This window comes from Cydia pomonella, chromosome 17 (genome assembly GCF_033807575.1).
Source record: "Cydia pomonella isolate Wapato2018A chromosome 17, ilCydPomo1, whole genome shotgun sequence".
Taxonomy (NCBI): Eukaryota; Metazoa; Arthropoda; class Insecta; order Lepidoptera; family Tortricidae; genus Cydia; species Cydia pomonella.
Window position 1 is genome coordinate 4,399,643 of NC_084719.1, and position 22,150 is coordinate 4,421,792.

At 43.1% G+C, this 22,150-nt stretch overlaps 1 protein-coding gene and 2 long non-coding RNA genes across 3 annotated transcripts in view; 2 read left to right on the forward strand and 1 right to left on the reverse strand.

The window, feature by feature from the left end:
• LOC133527256 (DDB1- and CUL4-associated factor 12 homolog) overlaps positions 1-15,756 on the forward strand; it is a 35,663-nt gene extending 19,907 nt beyond the window's left edge. Inside the window, exons 5-10 of the mRNA XM_061864194.1 lie at positions 777-876; positions 1,789-1,939; positions 7,094-7,251; positions 7,374-7,530; positions 8,953-9,050; positions 14,269-15,756. Coding sequence (XP_061720178.1) covers positions 777-876; positions 1,789-1,939; positions 7,094-7,251; positions 7,374-7,530; positions 8,953-9,050; positions 14,269-14,421 — 817 coding nt within the window. The 3' untranslated portion in view covers positions 14,422-15,756. The remainder of the gene's footprint in view (positions 1-776; positions 877-1,788; positions 1,940-7,093; positions 7,252-7,373; positions 7,531-8,952; positions 9,051-14,268) is intronic.
• LOC133527014 (uncharacterized) lies at positions 9,213-10,505 on the forward strand. The gene is made up of 3 exons (XR_009800806.1): positions 9,213-9,597; positions 9,798-9,996; positions 10,067-10,505. It is a non-coding gene; the product is annotated as an uncharacterized LOC133527014 (long non-coding RNA).
• On the reverse strand, positions 11,044-12,668 carry LOC133527015 (uncharacterized). Its single transcript, XR_009800807.1, has 2 exons — positions 12,124-12,668; positions 11,044-11,285 (listed from the first exon to the last, which is right to left on the reverse strand). It is a non-coding gene; the product is annotated as an uncharacterized LOC133527015 (long non-coding RNA).
• Positions 15,757-22,150: the final 6,394 nt, after the last annotated feature.

Here is a 22,150-nt window from a genome sequence, read left to right on the forward strand (position 1 = left end):
GAACTATCGACTTATGAGTTTCACTAGTCGTTATACCACCTTACCGCCTGCGGGGAGTCATCCGCATGCTGTATATCGACCGAACTATCGACTTATGAGTTTCACTAGTCGTTATACCACCTTACCGCCTGCGGGGAGGTTCCCGCATGCTGTATATCGACCCAACTATCGACTTATGAGTTTCACTAGTCGTTATACCACCTTACCGCCTGCGGGGAGTCATCCGCATGCTGTATATCGACCGAACTATCGACTTATGAGTTTCACTAGTCGTTATACCACCTTACCGCCTGCGGGGAGGTTCCCGCATGCTGTATATCGACCCAACTATCGACTTGTGAGTTTCACTAGTCGTTATACCACCTTACCGCCTGCGGGGAGGTTCCCGCATGCTGTATATCGACCGAACTATCGACTTATGAGTTTCACTAGTCGTTATACCACCTTACCGCCTGCGGGGAGTCACCCGCATGCTGTATATCGACCGAACTATCGATCAATGAAACTAAGCTATTAGGGTCATTAAGTTACCTGAAACAATGATTTTCATTTCATTCATTAATTTAAAGAAAAACTCAAAAAATCCATCTATGACTTCTATGAAATATTATAAAAATTCTGTACTAGAGAAAGTTACAGAATACTTTTGGTTAATTTTACTTTTATTTGTCTAGGCTCTTGTAACACTTGTAACCTCGAGAACGCGAAACGCATTTGATAAGGCTAGTGGGTTGTTTATGAACGGTGTAAGATGGTAATGTTCCGTATTATTTTAGAACACTGCTGGCGACGGGAGCGCAGAATTCCTGTGAACTCGCCATCTACAGCTTGCCTACCTTGGACCCTGTTTGCGTCGGAGAAGCGCATAAAGACTGGGTTAGTTTAGGAGGAATAGTTGTTTATGTTAAGGATAACAGATGTTAGACATATCGATGTTTTGCTTAATTCGCCTAATAAAACTCACGTATACTTTTGCCTTTTTAAATAAGTAGAGTTTCTAAATAATTTAAGAAATTAAATTTTTGAGACAATAATCGAATCTGAAAGTCTCAAGATTTTTTTTCTCTTAATTTATTCATAGGTCTAAATTTTCTAGGCAAAAACGACCTTTAAATTTCAAATTAGTATTTTATACAATTGTCATATAATACAGAGCTTTCCATTCGAGTACCGCAACGAAGCTTGCTGAGTTGCCTAAGTAAGGTACGAGATTGAAATGCTTGATATGTATATCATTATTGTGTACAATACTTTTTGTACAAGCCATCTAAAAATTTTTTTAGCTCTTAAACCTAAATAGTTAATGAAAATATAAATAATTAATGAAAATTTGTAAGTATCTCAGTAAACAAAAATGTAGTTCAAAAGACAAACGCGTGACTATTGTCCATTTGTCCTTTATTTATGTCTTTCCTATAGAAGCGCTGTGTTGACTACAGCGTTTATAAATAAATATAATAGTTGAGTTAGAAGCCCATACATGAAAAGTACGCAATTACAGTTTGGTATACGAAATCTTAATTAAACCATTACAGTCGACGAGTAGAAAAACAAAATTTAATTAGATCATTGCTGATCGGATATTGCTTCTGTGGGAAACGATAGGTTACCAATTAACCCCCTTATTAATTAACGTGTACTAAAGTTACGATGCCGATGATCATCGTTTGTCCCTTTCCGACGTATTGGTATGATGGAAAGGGACAAACGATGATCAGCGGCATCGTAACTTAAGTACACGTTTATGAATAAGGGGTTAGTGATTTTAATTTAGAGTTTTGATGTTAGATCCTCGACATGTGTTGGCTGGACGACGAGTTCCTGGTGACGGGGTCTCGTGACTCCAAGCTGGCGCTGTGGCGCGCGCCGCCCGCGCCGCCCGAGCCCGCGCCGCACCACGACTACATCGCGCCCGTAGTCACCAGGGAGTGTCGCTCCGGTAATACATACATATAGTCACGCCGCCCGAGCCCGCCCCGCACCACGACTACATCGCGCCCGTAGTCACCAGGGAGTGTCGCTCCGGTAATACATACATATAGTCACGCCGCCCGAGCCCGCGCCGCACCACGACTACATCGCGCCCGTAGTCACCAGGGAGTGTCGCTCCGGTAATACATACATATAGTCACGCCGCCCGAGCCCGCCCCGCACCACGACTACATCGCGCCCGTAGTCACCAGGGAGTGTCGCTCCGGTAATACATACATATAGTCACGCCGCCCGAGCCCGCCCCGCACCACGACTACATCGCGCCCGTAGTCACCAGGGAGTGTCGCTCCGGTAATACATACATATAGTCACGCCGCCCGAGCCCGCGCCGCACCACGACTACATCGCGCCCGTAGTCACCAGGGAGTGTCGCTCCGGTAATACATACATATAGTCACGCCGCCCGAGCCCGCCCCGCACCACGACTACATCGCGCCCGTAGTCACCAGGGAGTGTCGCTCCGGTAATACATACATATAGTCACGCCGCCCGAGCCCGCCCCGCACCACGACTACATCGCGCCCGTAGTCACCAGGGAGTGTCGCTCCGGTAATACATACATATAGTCACGCCGCCCGAGCCCGCGCCGCACCACGACTACATCGCGCCCGTAGTCACCAGGGAGTGTCGCTCCGGTAATACATACATATAGTCACGCCGCCCGAGCCCGCCCCGCACCACGACTACATCGCGCCCGTAGTCACCAGGGAGTGTCGCTCCGGTAATACATACATATAGTCACGCCGCCCGAGCCCGCGCCGCACCACGACTACATCGCGCCCGTAGTCACCAGGGAGTGTCGCTCCGGTAATACATACATATAGTCACGCCGCCCGAGCCCGCCCCGCACCACGACTACATCGCGCCCGTAGTCACCAGGGAGTGTCGCTCCGGTAATACATACATATAGTCACGCCGCCCGAGCCCGCGCCGCACCACGACTACATCGCGCCCGTAGTCACCAGGGAGTGTCGCTCCGGTAATACATACATATAGTCACGCCGCCCGAGCCCGCCCCGCACCACGACTACATCGCGCCCGTAGTCACCAGGGAGTGTCGCTCCGGTAATACATACATATAGTCACGCCGCCCGAGCCCGCCCCGCACCACGACTACATCGCGCCCGTAGTCACCAGGGAGTGTCGCTCCGGTAATACATACATATAGTCACGCCGCCCGAGCCCGCGCCGCACCACGACTACATCGCGCCCGTAGTCACCAGGGAGTGTCGCTCCGGTAATACATACATATAGTCACGCCGCCCGAGCCCGCCCCGCACCACGACTACATCGCGCCCGTAGTCACCAGGGAGTGTCGCTCCGGTAATACATACATATAGTCACGCCGCCCGAGCCCGCCCCGCACCACGACTACATCGCGCCCGTAGTCACCAGGGAGTGTCGCTCCGGTAATACATACATATAGTCACGCCGCCCGAGCCCGCGCCGCACCACGACTACATCGCGCCCGTAGTCACCAGGGAGTGTCGCTCCGGTAATACATACATATAGTCACGCCGCCCGAGCCCGCCCCGCACCACGACTACATCGCGCCCGTAGTCACCAGGGAGTGTCGCTCCGGTAATACATACATATAGTCACGCCGCCCGAGCCCGCGCCGCACCACGACTACATCGCGCCCGTAGTCACCAGGGAGTGTCGCTCCGGTAATACATACATATAGTCACGCCGCCCGAGCCCGCCCCGCACCACGACTACATCGCGCCCGTAGTCACCAGGGAGTGTCGCTCCGGTAATACATACATATAGTCACGCCGCCCGAGCCCGCGCCGCACCACGACTACATCGCGCCCGTAGTCACCAGGGAGTGTCGCTCCGGTAATACATACATATAGTCACGCCGCCCGAGCCCGCCCCGCACCACGACTACATCGCGCCCGTAGTCACCAGGGAGTGTCGCTCCGGTAATACATACATATAGTCACGCCGCCCGAGCCCGCGCCGCACCACGACTACATCGCGCCCGTAGTCACCAGGGAGTGTCGCTCCGGTAATACATACATATAGTCACGCCGCCCGAGCCCGCCCCGCACCACGACTACATCGCGCCCGTAGTCACCAGGGAGTGTCGCTCCGGTAATACATACATATAGTCACGCCGCCCGAGCCCGCGCCGCACCACGACTACATCGCGCCCGTAGTCACCAGGGAGTGTCGCTCCGGTAATACATACATATAGTCACGCCGCCCGAGCCCGCCCCGCACCACGACTACATCGCGCCCGTAGTCACCAGGGAGTGTCGCTCCGGTAATACATACATATAGTCACGCCGCCCGAGCCCGCGCCGCACCACGACTACATCGCGCCCGTAGTCACCAGGGAGTGTCGCTCCGGTAATACATACATATAGTCACGCCGCCCGAGCCCGCGCCGCACCACGACTACATCGCGCCCGTAGTCACCAGGGAGTGTCGCTCCGGTAATACATACATATAGTCACGCCGCCCGAGCCCGCGCCGCACCACGACTACATCGCGCCCGTAGTCACCAGGGAGTGTCGCTCCGGTAATACATACATATAGTCACGCCGCCCGAGCCCGCGCCGCACCACGACTACATCGCGCCCGTAGTCACCAGGGAGTGTCGCTCCGGTAATACATACATATAGTCACGCCGCCCGAGCCCGCGCCGCACCACGACTACATCGCGCCCGTAGTCACCAGGGAGTGTCGCTCCGGTAATACATACATATAGTCACGCCGCCCGAGCCCGCGCCGCACCACGACTACATCGCGCCCGTAGTCACCAGGGAGTGTCGCTCCGGTAATACATACATATAGTCACGCCGCCCGAGCCCGCGCCGCACCACGACTACATCGCGCCCGTAGTCACCAGGGAGTGTCGCTCCGGTAATACATACATATAGTCACGCCGCCCGAGCCCGCGCCGCACCACGACTACATCGCGCCCGTAGTCACCAGGGAGTGTCGCTCCGGTAATACATACATATAGTCACGCCGCCCGAGCCCGCGCCGCACCACGACTACATCGCGCCCGTAGTCACCAGGGAGTGTCGCTCCGGTAATACATACATATAGTCACGCCGCCCGAGCCCGCGCCGCACCACGACTACATCGCGCCCGTAGTCACCAGCGAGTGTCGCTCCGGTAATACATACATATAGTCACGCCGCCCGAGCCCGCGCCGCACCACGACTACATCGCGCCCGTAGTCACCAGGGAGTGTCGCTCCGGTAATACATACATATAGTCACGCCGCCCGAGCCCGCGCCGCACCACGACTACATCGCGCCCGTAGTCACCAGCGAGTGTCGCTCCGGTAATACATACATATAGTCACGCCGCCCGAGCCCGCCCCGCACCACGACTACATCGCGCCCGTAGTCACCAGGGAGTGTCGCTCCGGTAATACATACATATAGTCACGCCGCCCGAGCCCGCGCCGCACCACGACTACATCGCGCCCGTAGTCACCAGGGAGTGTCGCTCCGGTAATACATACATATAGTCACGCCGCCCGAGCCCGCCCCGCACCACGACTACATCGCGCCCGTAGTCACCAGGGAGTGTCGCTCCGGTAATACATACATATAGTCACGCCGCCCGAGCCCGCGCCGCACCACGACTACATCGCGCCCGTAGTCACCAGGGAGTGTCGCTCCGGTAATACATACATATAGTCACGCCGCCCGAGCCCGCGCCGCACCACGACTACATCGCGCCCGTAGTCACCAGGGAGTGTCGCTCCGGTAATACATACATATAGTCACGCCGCCCGAGCCCGCGCCGCATCACGACTACATCGCGCCCGTAGTCACCAGGGAGTGTCGCTCCGGTAATACATACATATAGTCACGCCGCCCGAGCCCGCGCCGCACCACGACTACATCGCGCCCGTAGTCACCAGGGAGTGTCGCTCCGGTAATACATACATATAGTCACGCCGCCCGAGCCCGCGCCGCACCACGACTACATCGCGCCCGTAGTCACCAGGGAGTGTCGCTCCGGTAATACATACATATAGTCACGCCGCCCGAGCCCGCGCCGCACCACGACTACATCGCGCCCGTAGTCACCAGGGAGTGTCGCTCCGGTAATACATACATATAGTCACGCCGCCCGAGCCCGCGCCGCACCACGACTACATCGCGCCCGTAGTCACCAGGGAGTGTCGCTCCGGTAATACATACATATAGTCACGCCGCCCGAGCCCGCGCCGCACCTCGACTACATCGCGCCCGTAGTCACCAGGGAGTGTCGCTCCGGTAATACATACATATAGTCACGCCGCCCGAGCCCGCGCCGCACCACGACTACATCGCGCCCGTAGTCACCAGGGAGTGTCGCTCCGGTAATACATACATACATTTAATCAGGCCTCTTCTCTGGAGGGGTAGGCAGAGACAACGGATGTCCACTTACTACGATCCTGACATTCTCTTTCGCTTCTTTCACTTTCATACCCCGGGTTAGGGTGCTCTTGACCTGGCCTTTTTCAGGATTTCCCCGATTTTATCTGAAAAAGTCCGCCGAGGTCTACCCCTTTCAGCTTCCCCTTCTAGTTCTCCCTTATACACTCTCTTTGTTAGCCTTCTTTCACTCATTCTTTCCACGTGTCCAAATCATCTCAACATACCTTTCTCAATTTTTGTTACTACATCTTCGTCCAGTCCAGACTTTTCCCTTGTCACACTGTTCCTAATTTTATCTTGTAATCTCACACCACACACACTTATCAACGCTCTCATTTCCACTGCATGCACTTGACTCTGAGGCCTCTTCTGCCATATCTATCATGCAAGCAAGGTTCAAAAGATAAAACTAAATTTACAATGATAGCTGATATACTATTCGCAAAATAAATACTATATAAATATCACTTGCTCGTTTCCCATAATATAAAGCCGTAAGCATCTATACTTTGAAAGCAGGCGAAGTAAGAAACTGCCTTAGATTGATGACCGGCATATCCATGAAACGTTGTCCTCTTGAAGCAGCTCTACACCACGACGTATCACCATCTATGATATTGTTGGAGAAATAGGCTCGAGCAGTGGGACAATAAAAAACTCAACCCATGTGAGTCAACAAAAAAAATCAGTATTTCTTTACCTTCCAGGCCAAAAAGTCCGCGCGCTAACATTCAACCCCCGTTGGCGCGAGATCGCCGCTTTAACCCTCAACGGCTACATCCACGTGTTCAACGCAGAGACCTTCAAGCAGACCCTCTCCAGAAAGCTGCCTTCGTGCCAGGACCTCGTATGCCTTGCCACTCAGGTAGCTACCTACCAGGTTTTATATGAAACAAACAGTAGCAGAATTAAGTTTTTAAACATTTTACTTGTTAAAATATTGATTAGATACGTAAAATGACCGATTAATATACGTATATTTTTCAGGAAAGCGGCATTTACGCGATAGGTTGCAAATCCTACACGTTACTACTGGACTGCCGCACTCTCCAGTCCGTCAGGAAGATAACTTCGCGGTACAATGGCTGTGGGATCAGGTCTGCCAGCTTTAGAGGCAACATGCTCACTATCGGCACCGGACTAGGTGATTATTCCATCATACTGTCAAACTATATCATACACTTAACGAATCCTACACGTTACTACTGAACTGCACCCTCCAGTTAGGAAGATAACTTCGCGGTACAGCGGCTGTGGGATCAGGTCTGCCAGCTTTAGAGGCAACATGCTCACTATCGGGACTGGACTAGGTGATTATTCCATCATACTGTCAAACTATATCATACACTTAACGAATTCTACACGTTACTGCTGAACTGCACTCTCCAGTTAGGAAGATAACTTCGCGGTACAGCGGCTGTGGGATCAGGTCTGCCAGCTTTAGAGGCAACATGCTCACTATCGGGACTGGACTAGGTGATTATTCCATCATACTGTCAAACTATATCATACACTTAACGAATTCTACACGTTACTGCTGAACTGCACTCTCCAGTTAGGAAGATAACTTCGCGGTACAGCGGCTGTGGGATTAGGTCTGCCAGCTTTAGAGGCAACATGCTCACTATCGGCACCGGACTAGGTGATTATTCCATCATACTGACAAACTATATCATACACTTAACAAATCCTACACGTTACTACTGACCTGCACTCTCCAGTTAGGAAGATAACTTCGCGGTACAGCGGCTGTGGGATCAGGTCTGCCAGCTTTAGAGGCAACATGCTCACTATCGGGACTGGACTAGGTGACTACCCTGTCATATGGCGCACAGACTTGGTCTTTGACTAATGTATGATTTAACTTTGTATTTGAGTTTCAAATTGTTGCATTGTCCCGACCAACGCCATATTGGATATTTAGTAAAGCCACAATATACATTACAGTACATATGGGGCTACTTTATAGCACTAGTGCGAGAAGTAGCATATTATGTTACTGTGTCGAACATTTAAAGGGCCATATGTACTGTAAAACGTTGTACGATACATGTGCGAATAGGTAATTCGCAACTCGTGTCGATTTAAAACACTCCCTTCGGTCGTGTTTTAATTTATCGCCACTCGTTTCGAATTTCCTATTTTTCGCACTTGTATCGTAATGTACTATTTAAAAGTGGACTTGAACTTTTTTTTTTTTATTCCGAAAAGGTAAGCATTTGACCACTATCTCACCTGATGGAAAGTGCCGATGTGGTCTAGGATGGAACATGCTTACCTAAAAGATGTCTATTCACTCTCGATTTAAAAAGGTCCAACTCACGTTAATGGTTAACGCTAGCCGTTTAAGAAGTGTAACGTTCTTACAGTAGGTGTCGCTAGGGTCCCCTAGACCCATATGGTGGGAAAATTTGCTTGCTATGGATGAGGTCTTGGTGGCTCAATTGGCAGAGCGTTGGAGTATCGATCCAGAGGCCGTGAGTTCAATAACTCAGTAATTCTTCCACTTTTAAATTTATTCTACGGTTAAATTAGTTGAGTGACAATATCCATTATCCATTTGCAGGTTTGCTAATGTTCTACGACATGCGAGCGGCGAAGTATTTAGAGAGCCACATACACTCGTCCAAGACTGTCACGCTCAGGGCTTCCAGGGGATACGTGGTAAGTTGTCATATTATCTATTTAATAAAAAATAGTTGCTTTAAGTTGTCTAATTAGTAAGTTACACTTTAGTCAACCATTTTTGACATTTAAAGCGGGTGGGTAGAGTATATGTCAAAATGAAGGCCTTAAGGTGGTTCGTCACGGTCAGCTAGGCACTATTACGCTAATAGATGGCGTTGTTGTTAAAATTTGACATATTTAATTAATTTATGTATGATAATGTAAATATTCTTAAAAAGTAATAAGTTTCACGGTAATAGTATGCTGTTTCTTACGTGTTCAACTCAGTTTGAGACGAGGTTTAGTGTATAAAACAAGTTTATTTGTATAATTTAAAACCCAGCAGTGACAGCGAAGTATTCACACACACACTCAAAACGTTTTACCTATGACCAAAATAAAATTCGTGAAACGGAACGCAAACTTGTCATGATTGACAGATGTCAAAGTCAGAAAGCCCATGAAATGCCGGAATCAAGTTTCAACAAGATATGTTGTATACGTGCGAAATATTTTTAAAAAATTCACCACGTCGTACAGGACGGTAAGTTTTATTTAATAGTGATGCTATTGACAAAATTTTAGTTGTATTAAATACACATAATGATGTTCTTGTGATTATGGCAGTATTTTAGTGATTTTTGGGACTTCGAAAGTTATGGGAAATATTGTACTCCTGATCGCATATGGATGGTATTTTTCACTGTGTGAGCAATATACTTCATGTAGTTATTACACTTGCAGATCAACGAAACTCTCGACTTCTTTATGAGCATTCAGGTGGATACATCTCTCAATATGTTCGTAATCTCAGAGAGCGTCTAAAGCGAGCAATCCGATGATAGCTTTATGCTCGACGACATTGGAATGACGAAGATTGGATCAATGCGAAATTAGCTCAAATTCAGAATACGGATACAGAAGATGACGTTTTATTTCGTGAGTAAGTATATTTTTTAATTTTCAATATGTTAAATTTAAATTCCTTTTTTAGCAATCAAATCTTATTTCAGGTGAGCCATCCATCAATTTGTGTCAACAAGAACAGTCCCAAAGCATCCAAGAAAGTACCAGTGTTTCTATTACTGACTTGATTATATAAATCATGCTATTTATTTAATAAATTCAAGTAATACTAACTACATTTATAGCAATTAAAATATATGTCCGAGCTTATATTTTCATTGTTATGTATATATAACAGGTGGGTTAATACAGGTAATCCTGTTAGCCTGCCCCAGAGTCACCGATGCCAAGCCCTGTTCCCAAGGTATAACAGAAACTCTGCTTTGAAGCCTTATGATGAAATGGGATTCTTACTGTCAAGACCTGATGAAGCATTACAAGGATCCCACAGAGAGCTTAAGTATTTTATGGACATAAATATAATAATGGAAGTGCCTAGCCCTGTTGCAGTGCTCTACAAAAATAAAACAAATCATAGAAACTAAATATGGTGTTTTAATCTTCTACCAGTATAAAAAAGTTACACATCTTGTAATACCCTAAATTCAATACTATCACTAGCCTTTGTTAGGACTAAGTTTCTAAGTTCGATATTTCATAATCCTTCTTTTTAGGGTTCCATACCCATAGGGTCAAAACGGGACCCTATTACTAAGACTTGACTGTCCGTCTGTCACCAGGCTGTCTCATGAACTGTGATAGCTACAGTTGAAATTTAGACAGATGATGTATTTCTGTTGCCGTTATAACAACAAATTTAATACTAAAAACAGAATAAGATGGTATGGCACCATATATCTGTCCTAAAGTTTATCTTGCTAGTTTAGCATAGAAAATATAATCCGTGCACAATCAGAATGGGACCAAACCTAGCCGATGACCTTATTTAGACAAGGTTTCATAATTTTGAATTTTTTTCCAGTCACCATGACTAGGTTCCATCCCATTCTAAATAACGCGCGAATTACAATGGGACACAGACAAAGAACAGTTTAGATAAAGATAGTTTATTTTTCAATATAACAACAGTTTTTTTATTTACATTTACTACAAAGAAACATCTATACATTTTAGATTTTTCCTTGTTCTTCGCAGTACAATCTCGGGCAATATAATTTTTTTATAAAAGTTTATCAGTTTTGGCAACATCTTTTCTATAAAAGTTTCATCGCGCTCTACTTCCAAAACTGTAATGCCATAACTTGGGGAAATGTAACAAATGAAGTGACATTTCATCATTTGTGTCACCCGCAGTTGGTCCTGGATCTGCAATCAGAATACCCATTATCAAAACTGTCTCTCATGAATACTGTAATAAAAATTACATTTACAGTACATATGGGGCTACTTTATAGCATTAGTGCGAGAAGTAGCATATTATGTTACTGTGTCGAACATTTAAAGGGCCATATGTACTGTAAAACGTTGTACGATACATGTGCGAATAGGTAATTCGCAACTCGTGTCGATTTAAAACACTCCCTTCGGTCGTGTTTTAATTTATCGCCACTCGTTTCGAATTTCCTATTTTTCGCACTTGTATCGTAATGTACTATATTTTATCTTATGTAGGTAGTTCTAACCTGAAAGTAGTAATTGTGTTTTTTATTTATTAGTAAATTTCCAGTGTCATCCACCCATATAGGAAAATTTTGACGTTCTTAAAGAGGGGCCATTTTTGGGACTTATAAAATTTCAGTGTGATATTTTTAGCCCAACCTGATACCAACTTTATATTACTTTATCATGTAGGAAATGTTACATTTAGTATCTTTTGTCATTTGACATTTTTCTAGAGAAAATGTAAGTGACAGAGGCAAGATAGGTGAGACAACAAGCAACCTCACCATCACAACCTCACCTATCTCCAGAACTACTGGTCTTAGGGAGATATTTCACATGACAAAACATACCTAATTGAACATTTCCTACATAACGTAGGTAATAAAAAGTTACTGTTAAGTTGGGAAAAAAATATCACACTGCAATTTTCTAAGTCCCAGATACGGTCCCTCTTGAACGATTGAATAACAAACATGTAAACATTTATAATATAGTGGGATAGTGAAAAAGATATAGATAAGTCAGCCTCCATTGAACTTACCTTTTGATTTCTCCGTGATATCGTTTCATTTGCCCATGGCTGCGTTTCCGACTCTTTCTCGGGCCTGAGTATTGATGGTTTTTATAATCTTCGGGATGTTTGTGGCATTCTCTCGATAAAGTTCACTATTAGAATCAAACTAGCGAAACAAGAAACAACAAGACTGCCGCCAAACTGCCAAGAACGTAGTGATTATATGCTCTTTGCCAAACTGCCGGTGCCGCGTGCCGGTCAATCAAAATGACAGTGACGTTTGGTGAAATGAAAAATGAAATTTATCAATTTACACAAACGCCTCATTGCGCGCTTGAGCCCGTGCGGAGTGAAGAGCGGCATCGTCGCATTTTCGGCCAGCTCGCAACGTAGCCTTTCAACGCACACACTGAACATACGCTTAGTGTACGACGCTGTCACCGTTCACTCACACATTGACAAATTTTAACTAAAATATCGTTCTCAGTTAAGCTATTATTCAAATGTTTTTATTACAAAAACATAATTTCCCGCAAACAAATATCAAATTGAATATTAATGGAAGTGGTTTCATTGTAAAACCATGCTCCATTCGCCCATGATTGGATAAATACATTAGTATGAAAAACGAACCACCTGAAGGTCAAGTCCCGCCTAAGGCCTATACTCTGTATCTTTATTTATTTAAATAAAAGTAAACAAACAATTTGTACATTTTCGGGTAGTTATACCATTTATTGGTTAACCAACCAAATACAAAACCGGCTGGATCTGTCACTGAACGACCTGACTTTAGCCTACATTATTTGATCGTGTAATGTTTTCATCTACCCTCAACTGACTTAAGAAGCCATTTGAGGGTAGATTATGTTTACTTTTTTTTAAATACCTAAAGATACAGAGTATAATGTACGGGCCGTTTAACCCTTCCGTACACTGCTTGATGTAATTGAGTGCGTTGGTGGCGGAGGTAGAATAATATGCTGAAAGTTGGATGGATACTGAACGATTTATTTAGGGAAAACAGGGTTTATATACTATGTAGCTACGTGACTGACATTTAGGTAGCCTTTAACAAAAGTATACAATACTAGACATTCTATTGTATTAATTAATGTATTTTCTATTTTCTTAATATCACATGACGTGTGCACCACATTAGGCTTACGCTACAGTCGGATTAAACGGAAAAATGTACAGTAATAAGACTGTACACCTAAGGTCATAGGAAAGTAGATAAAGATAAAAAAAAATATTGCCACAACTACCAAAGATACAAAATAAAAATGTTTATTGCCACAATTACCAAAGATACAAAATAAAAATGTTTATTGCCACAATTACCAAAGATACAAAATAAAAATGTTTATTGCCACAACTACCAAAGATACAAAATAAAAATGTTTATTGCCACAACTACCAAAGATACAAAATAAAAATGTTTATTGCCACAACTACCAAAGATACAAAATAAAAATGTTTATTGCCACAACTACCAAAGATACAAAATAAAAATAACATACAACGTGAGATAAAACAAAATAAACTTAATTGCACAAAATAAATTATCCAAAAAAATCACAAAAATTGCACAAAATAAATTATCCAAAAAAATCACAAAAAATTTACTACAGCTCTTACCTTTTTAGTTTTACCTATGCAGTAGTGCTTGGAATAAAAATTATGGTCCAGAGCGAGGCCGAAGTCCGAGTCCTATATAAGTTCGGAGGCCCTAAGCGTCTAATCGGCACGATTCCGTGTGAGGCCGATTTTTTTTTTTTTATACTACGTCGGTGGCAAACAAGCATACGGCCCGCCTGATGGTAAGCAGTCTCCGTAGCCTATGTACGCCTGCAACTCCAGAGGAGTTACATGCGCGTTGCCGACCCTAAAACCCCCCCCCCCCCCCCCCCCCCCCCCCCCTCGTTGAGTTCTGGCAACCTTACTCACCGACAGGAACACAACACTATGAGTAGGGTCTAGTGTTATTTGGCTGCTGTTTTCTGTAAGGTGGAGGTACTTCCCCAGTTGGGCTCTGCTCTAGATGGAATAAAAATTATGGTCCAGAGCGAGGCCGAAGTCCGAGTCCTATATAAGTTCGGAGGCCCTAAGCGTCTAATCGGCACGATTCCGTGTGAGGCCGAAATTGTGACATGGTCTTTTTTTTGTCAGTTCCCAGACGAAGAAGCCGATGGCTTCAACCAGGTGAAGTACGTGCCGGCCATCTACACGCACTGCTACGACTCCTCCGGGACGCGCATCTTCACCGCCGGAGGACCGCTGCCGGCGCCGCTCATCGGCAACTACGCAGGCATCTGGCAGTGATGCTGGGCTCCGAGTATAATGACATCATCAATATGCCCATTGGCTTTTCTTTAGTAAAATACTTACTGCTGTGGCGCAGCGACCCGAAGTGGATCTTGGCCTCCGACACCGAAGACCGCCATGCTTCTCTGTCCAGTCAAAGAGAATTAAGACCGAGAGTGCTCACTCGATACAACGGTTTTGTTACCAAAAATACTATTATTTTCGTAGTCTACATCTAGCGTCAAGAAGCGTAACTCTCAGTACTGCTACTCGACAATAGTAACATAAGTAACCGGAACTCTGTTTTCAACTCCTACGCTTACTCTGGTTATAATATTAGCTTTTTTTTTTAATTTATCTAAAATAGGCCCTTGGTACAATGCCTCAAGGGCCTATTTTAGATATAAGCTAGTTATAGTAATCATCTGTATATATCCATTATGTATATTGTTATTGTCAATAAATAAAGTTTCTTCAAAAGTAAAAAAAAAAAAAAAATTTATAAAAGAGAAGTTACATCGGCTATGATCACTTATCTGCCAAACTGCATAGCAGTTTGTTGGCAGAAAACTTATTCTACCCTCCAACATTGTTAAGTAAGTTATTGCTTACTTGATTTATAGCTATATTTATAGTGCGAGTGCGATTTCTTACAAACAATTGTAATAGCTTTAGATAGGCAGACTAGATAAACATTAAGCTAACAATAAACATTAGTAGCAATAACAGACTAACTAACTAGGTTTGTTTACCTATTTAGTCAGTCTGTTACTGCATTGTCATGGGAACAGTAGGTATAGGTGCTCGATTTCATTTCAACCAGACACTGGGAAACAACAAACACACGGAGTGAAGCTAAACAAAGTGTGTGGGATAATGAAGTTATCAGGGTGCAGCATCCCACTGCCCCCGAGTGTATTAATATTAGCTGAAAATCGTTGAGCATTAAACTTTTTGTTTGCCGCGACATCTATTGTCGAGTAGCAGTACTGAGAGTTCTGCTACTTGACGCTAGATGTAGATTACGAAAATAGTATATAGTATTCTTGGTAACAAAACCGTTGTATGGAGTTAGCACTCTTTGTCTTCTTAATTCTCTTTGGTCCAGTCGACGAGGCCGACGTCACTAAGGTCTTTTTGGACTTCGTCTCCAACGATACCTAGGGCATCCAAACGGTCTTCAGCCATTTGGAACTCCAGAGCAACACTGGAGTTCTTTGGTAAAATAGGTCTATTAAATTGGTAACGGGCCTCAACCAATCACCCGGGGTTAACCGATTAAACCTGGATTCACCATGTTTACCGGTACAATTTGACACTGACTTAACGGTTTAACCGGTTAGCCCCGGATTAGTGGGATGATGCAAATGGCCCTAAGAAAATACAGGATGACCTTAGCCATTGGACAAACCTTGAAATCCCACGTAGGATTACTTCTCTGGAATGCTCTGACGTACTACTACGTTCCATACTCTGTATCTTTAGGTATTTCAATAAATATAAACAAAATCTACCCTCGAATGGCTCCTTAAGCCAGTTGAGGGTAGATGAGAACATTACACGATCAAATAATGTAGGTTAAAGTCAGGTCGTTCAGTGACAGATCCAGCCGGTTTTGTATTTGGTTGGTTAACCAATAAATGTTATAACTACCCGAAATCGTATAAATTGCTTGTTTACTTTTATTTAAATACCTAAGGATACAGAGTATAGATGTGGTCAAGAATTACCTTTAAAATCTATCAGGTTTTACCAATATATAATATCTTTATGTACATGATTAAGTATACACCAAAAGTTCTATATTTGAGTGACTGTTCAGATTTGGCCCTTTTTTGACGGAGTGGGATTCAGATTTGGCCCTTTTTTGACGGAGTGGGATTCAGATTTGGCCCTTTTTTGACGGAGTGGGATTCAGATTTGGCCCTTTTTTGACGGAGTGGGATTCAGATTTGGCCCTTTTTTTGACGGGGTGGGATTCAGGTATGGCCCTTTTTTGACGGGGTGGGATTCAGATTTGGCCCTTTTTTGACGGAGTGGGATTCAGATTTGGCCCTTTTTTTGACGAAGTGGGATTCAGATTTGGCCCTTTTTTTGACGAAGTGGGATTCAGATTTGGCCCTTTTTTGACGGAGTGGGATTCAGATTTGGCCCTGACTTCTAAACGCAAAGAAATAATTCAATTTTGTGAAGCCCTTGCCCCAATACGTACATTATAATTATTGATGTTTTTCTCATCACGAAACAATGATGTTCCGGACCTTTGGGAGGCGTGCGCGGAGCCGAAGCCAACACGTAGAGGCCCTTTTGATACTAATGAAATGTAACGAGTATGTGTCATGAGACGCACGCAGAGGCAACACCCAGGGTGTAAGGACTATTTGAGATAGAATTTTTAATGAACTGGGCTATTGGATGAAGGGAAATATTAGCGTAATTTATATTTAATATTACGGCATAATGTATTGGAGAAACTATGTCAGAAAATATATAAAAAAAATACATTGATTGTAATATGTGCAATTTTTATTTTATTTGTCGGTTTCTAGGAATAGAAATGGTTGGCGAAGGGGCCGATATGAGAATTTCAAATATTTTATATCTCCCTATGTTGGTGCTTAAGGCAGGGATCGGAACCGGTTTTTTGGAAAAACTTTGAAATAAACATATATTTCGGTTTATTTTATACTCCAAATATAGGACTCGGTTGTGTTTTTAGATAACGACTTCGTATTATTAGATTGCCCAATTAGAAAGGAAATAATTAACAAGGAACGAAAAAATACCGTTTTCGTTCCCATACAAAAAATACCGGTTTCCGATCCCTGGCTTAAGGTATTGGAGTGACTGAGACAGATATAATATTCAGGGGTAGAAAATAAAACTTAAAGTTTGCCGTAGGCCCTCCGAGTATAATTATATCTTCTAGCGTCCCGCGGTCCTAATACTAGTACACATTACCTCCAATTAAATTAAAATCATGAATTAAAAAGAAAAAGGAACAAAATTGCATGTTTTTTCGTTCCATTTTAAAACAAAACAATTCTATTCCATTTTCTAATACCATTGATTTAAACTTAACTGCCAATTTTTCTTGTATCGTGGGCCTATGGAAGGTAGAGGCAAGGAACAGAATCTCCTTAGGCAGAACTGTTGCAAAAGTGTCCAGATGTCAGCTATAAATAATAGTTCCAAATCTCTCCAGAGTAGCTTAAGAACCTAGGCGTTATTGAAGAAGTGAAGTGCGCTGTCTATGATTAGATTTTTTTCTCAAGTATTCTAGGTATTGTAGCGCCACCTATTTATGGTTTTTTGTCGGACTCTTTTTGGTATATGGAGATAATGTTCCTTGCCTCTACCTTCCGTACGTGGGCCGCTAGAGACCGTGCATAAACTGTAGGAGGCAGCACAGGAAACCTGAAATTTTTGGCGCGCGGTGTAAATGTGAAGTTTATGCTTCGAATGTAGTCCACAAGATGGCAGAACCTACTATGCTCAAGAAAACGTACGGGAACGGTAGATGGCAGCACTTGATTTAACGTGAAGTGTCAATGTACGGTCAACCAATTTGGTTCCTAGGCCACTATAAAACCATGTCATAATGACTTCTACGACAGTGCTTATTGAGTGATGCATGTCATGTATAGAGTAATTAAAGCGACAAGGTTCTATAGTGGCCTAGGATTCAAATTGGTTGACTGTACATGTTTATGTTTCCGATTCAGGCCACAAGATGGCAGACCGTCCAACGCGTACGATCCCTGTAAATTCGTTCAAAATCATTCTAACTGCGACACTTAACCAACCATGTTTAGACCTTATGTCTTTGAAATAAGCTTTACAATTGGTCAGCTAGAGACCCTTTTTCCGCCGCAGACGTCAACTGACGCGGTTATAGATCGTGTCATTCCCGAAGACGCGTGCCATAACTCGTGATGTCATTTTATTAAAGGTTAGATTTGACAAATCTGCGCGTCATCTTGGATGACACATCCTATATAACACAACATCAACCTTCGTACATTCCGATAAGGTTCAGGATTACGCGCCGTAATGACAGACGTGGCGTACAAAGGGTTAACAATGTGGGTGATGGTATGGATATGGGTGGATCAACTTTTTAGGGTTCCATACCCAAAGGATCAAAAAACTGAAACCCTAAAAAAACAAATCGCAAAATTATATATAGCAATAATTAAAATATGTACAAATTTATTTTCTGCCCTCCGGGCGGAAAGCGTCAATTTTGCTCCCGGTGCGCTAAACGAAGTTGCCGCTTTCCGCCTCCGTCGAGCAGAAAAATAGTATGCGCACCACGGGAGGAAACGTAGGACATTCCATCCCGCGTGTTTCCACCCTCGCCTCGGCTCAAGTAACAATTTTACACGCGGCACGCAATTTCCTATTTTTCCTCCCTTGGGACACAAATAACTATTAGCTATTATAACGCTAGAGAGCTTATTAAATTGTTTTCTGACATTAAAATCCTTCGTTTGAATTGTAAGGTATAAAAATGAAATGGGCCTAGCAACCAGTTGCACAAACGACGTTAGAACTAAATTATAGTTCGTGTCACCCACGATGACGTGCAAATTTGTCAAATGTAACCTTTCATATATGGAGTGTGGAATTAAGAGGAGTGGCATCTCTTATGGTAGAACTGTTGCAAAAGTGTCCAGATGTCAGCTATAAATAATAGTTCCAAATCTCTCCAGAGTAGCGCTAGAGTAGCTAAGAACCTAGGCGTTATTGACGGAGTGAATTGCGCTATCTATGATTTGATTTTTTTATTCAAGTATTCTAGGTATTGTAGCGCCACCTATTTAAAGTTTTTTGATGACTCTTTTTGGTACATGGAGATTTCGTTCCTTATCTCCACCTTCCGTACTTTAATACAATGCCTGCTTTGCAATTTTTTTAAAGTGTGCTTTGCAATTTTTTTTTTAAAGTGTAAGTGAATTATTTATTTAAACTTGATTACACAGTAAAAAAAGATACAGTTACAAAAGGCGGGTTTAATTCCACAAGGCATTCTCTACCAGTCAGCCAGCTATCTTTATAGACTCGAGCGTTTTGATTAATATATTATTAATTCTAAGACATTAATGCTCGTTTGTGCACTGGGTATAATAGTACATTACGATACAAGGAAATTCGAAACGAGTGGCCATAAATTAAAACGCGACCGAATGGAGTGTTTTAAATCGACACGAGTTACGAATTACCTATTCGCACATGTATCGTACAACGTTTTATAGTACATATGGCCCTTTAAATGTTGGACACAGTAACGTAATATGCTAATAAATGTAATATGCTGTCTAATATGTAATCTAATCTCGATGCTAGTGCGGAAAGTATGTCATTACTTCACGAGTACCGAGATAACTTGCCACGAGCTGTAGGCGAGTGAAGAATGACATTTCAGCACGTGTATCGAACGACGTTTTTTAATACAGTTGCGAAAAAATAAGAAAAACCATAAGTACTTTTTTATGCATGTTCTATAAGACAGAAACAATTGTAAATATAAAATATTATACTATTATTACCTAAGTATCGTTATTTACGATTATGTGTGTATCGAATATTTAAATTGTATGACAACAATATCGAATGTTGCCTTTGGAAACTTAAAACATTCTTGCAGTAAGAAAAAACGCCTCTGCTTTGACACGCGTTTCGGCAGCTATTCCGTTCCATTCAGACAACTTATTAAGAACGGTTTTTCAATATTCAATATTAAAAAATAAACGTGTAATAATGATGATGAGGTTAGTAATAAAATATGAAATATGCTTATATTTATTATTTTTACATTAACAGTAGGTTTTTTATATTGATTACGACTTTTAAAGGAAACTAACATTAACACTCATCAATAAGTAGTCATGAATTGGAACAAGTGGAAAAGTAAAAAGCACTAGTTCGCGAAATCCAACTTTCCGCACGCTAAACAGCTACGTAAAGTAGCACTTTTTGAGCAACTGTATTAAAAAGATATTTACAGTACATTTGGTGCTACTTCACCGCACTAGTGCGATAATGAGCACATTACGAAACTATTAGGGATGTCGAAAATTTAAAGGGCCATATGTACTGTAAATGTACGATACATACTGTGCGAACATTTATTTTTTGCGAGAATTTATCGCCACTCGTTTCGAATTTCCAATTGTTCGCACTTGTATCGTAATGCATTATTATAAAACGGTGCACATAATTAATTTTATTGCGTATGCGCATAAGGTTTGTATCAGCGTGCAATTTAGTAAAATTGTAAATACGAATTTTAGAATTAAGTTGAGTATGTATACATATTTTCTATAACTTGTGTTTAAATACGCTAGTACTAGCATCAAAAAAAGGGATGAGTATAGTTTCCTTTATTTTTATTTCCTGAAAATTTAGTTTTGCCAGACTAAAGATGGCGCTGTACGGCCCTTTTTATTTAAATGACAAAGTGTTCAAACGCTATAGTTCATTTTTTAGCATTAGACAAAAAGTATACAAACGCTTTGTAAAAATCAGGAACTATTACAGAAAGCAAAAGAATGTAAATGATTTATAATTGTTACATGTTTACCGTGACCCGTGACTTATTTTTCAAAAGAGTTTTTCAATAAGAAGACACGTCAAAATCGCTTACCTTCTTTTCTAATGCTAAATAAAACCGGCCAAGAGCATGTCGGGCCACGCTCAGTGTAGGGTTCCGTAGTTACTCTTCCGTCACAATAAGCTAAACTGGAGCTTAAAGTATAGTAAATTGTTAACCAAGGGATGAAACGGTACCTTTTACGCGAGTTAGACAAATAGGCAAATTTGCATAATCAGTACCTAATTAAAGTAGGTATTTTTACTATGAAGGGGAAACTTTTTGGGATAACTCAAAAACAGCTAAACTGATCATCATGTCCGCTATAGTTTTCATTTAATGTCTTTCTTATGCTCTACTTCCACGATTTTTTTCATATTTTTTGGACCTATGGTTCAAAAGTTAAAGGGGGGGGACACATTTTTTTTTCTTTCGGAGCGATTATTTCTGAATATATTCACTTTAGCAAAAAATGTTTCTTGAAGACCCCTATTAGTTTTGAAAGACCTTTCCAACGATACCCCACACTGTAGGGTTGAAGCAAAAAAAAAATTCACCCCCACTTTACGTGTACCCTTAAAGAAATTAAATTTTTAGATTTTATTTTACGACTTTGTCGGCTTTATTGATTTATATATCAATGCCGAATTTCAGCTTTCTAGCACTAACGACCACGGAGCAAAGCCTCGGACAGACAGACAGACGGACATGGCGAAACTATAAGGGTTCCTAGTTGACTACGGAACCCTAAAAACGAACGATAACGTTTGACAATTCCGTTACTAACAGTTATAGCTCCGTACAGCGCCATCTACTCTTCAGCTGTGAACATTTTGGCTACAATATTTTGCACTACTTTACCATCATGTCTAGTTACATAAACTACAATACCTACTTAAAATCATGCATCAACAAATCAGGGTCATATAATATTAAACGGATTATGTTTCATTAATTAAAGGCCACACCGGCTGCGTGCGCGCAGACGGGCACGTGCGCATACGCTAAAATGTTAGCAGATCACACACGTCACGCAAACGGTGTGCCATCTCTTACGGATCTGTATATTACCAGAGTTTGAAATAGAGGTGGATTGTCAAAGAAAATTATGTGGCCACAGTAAATATATTACCATCTTTCGACACATGATTA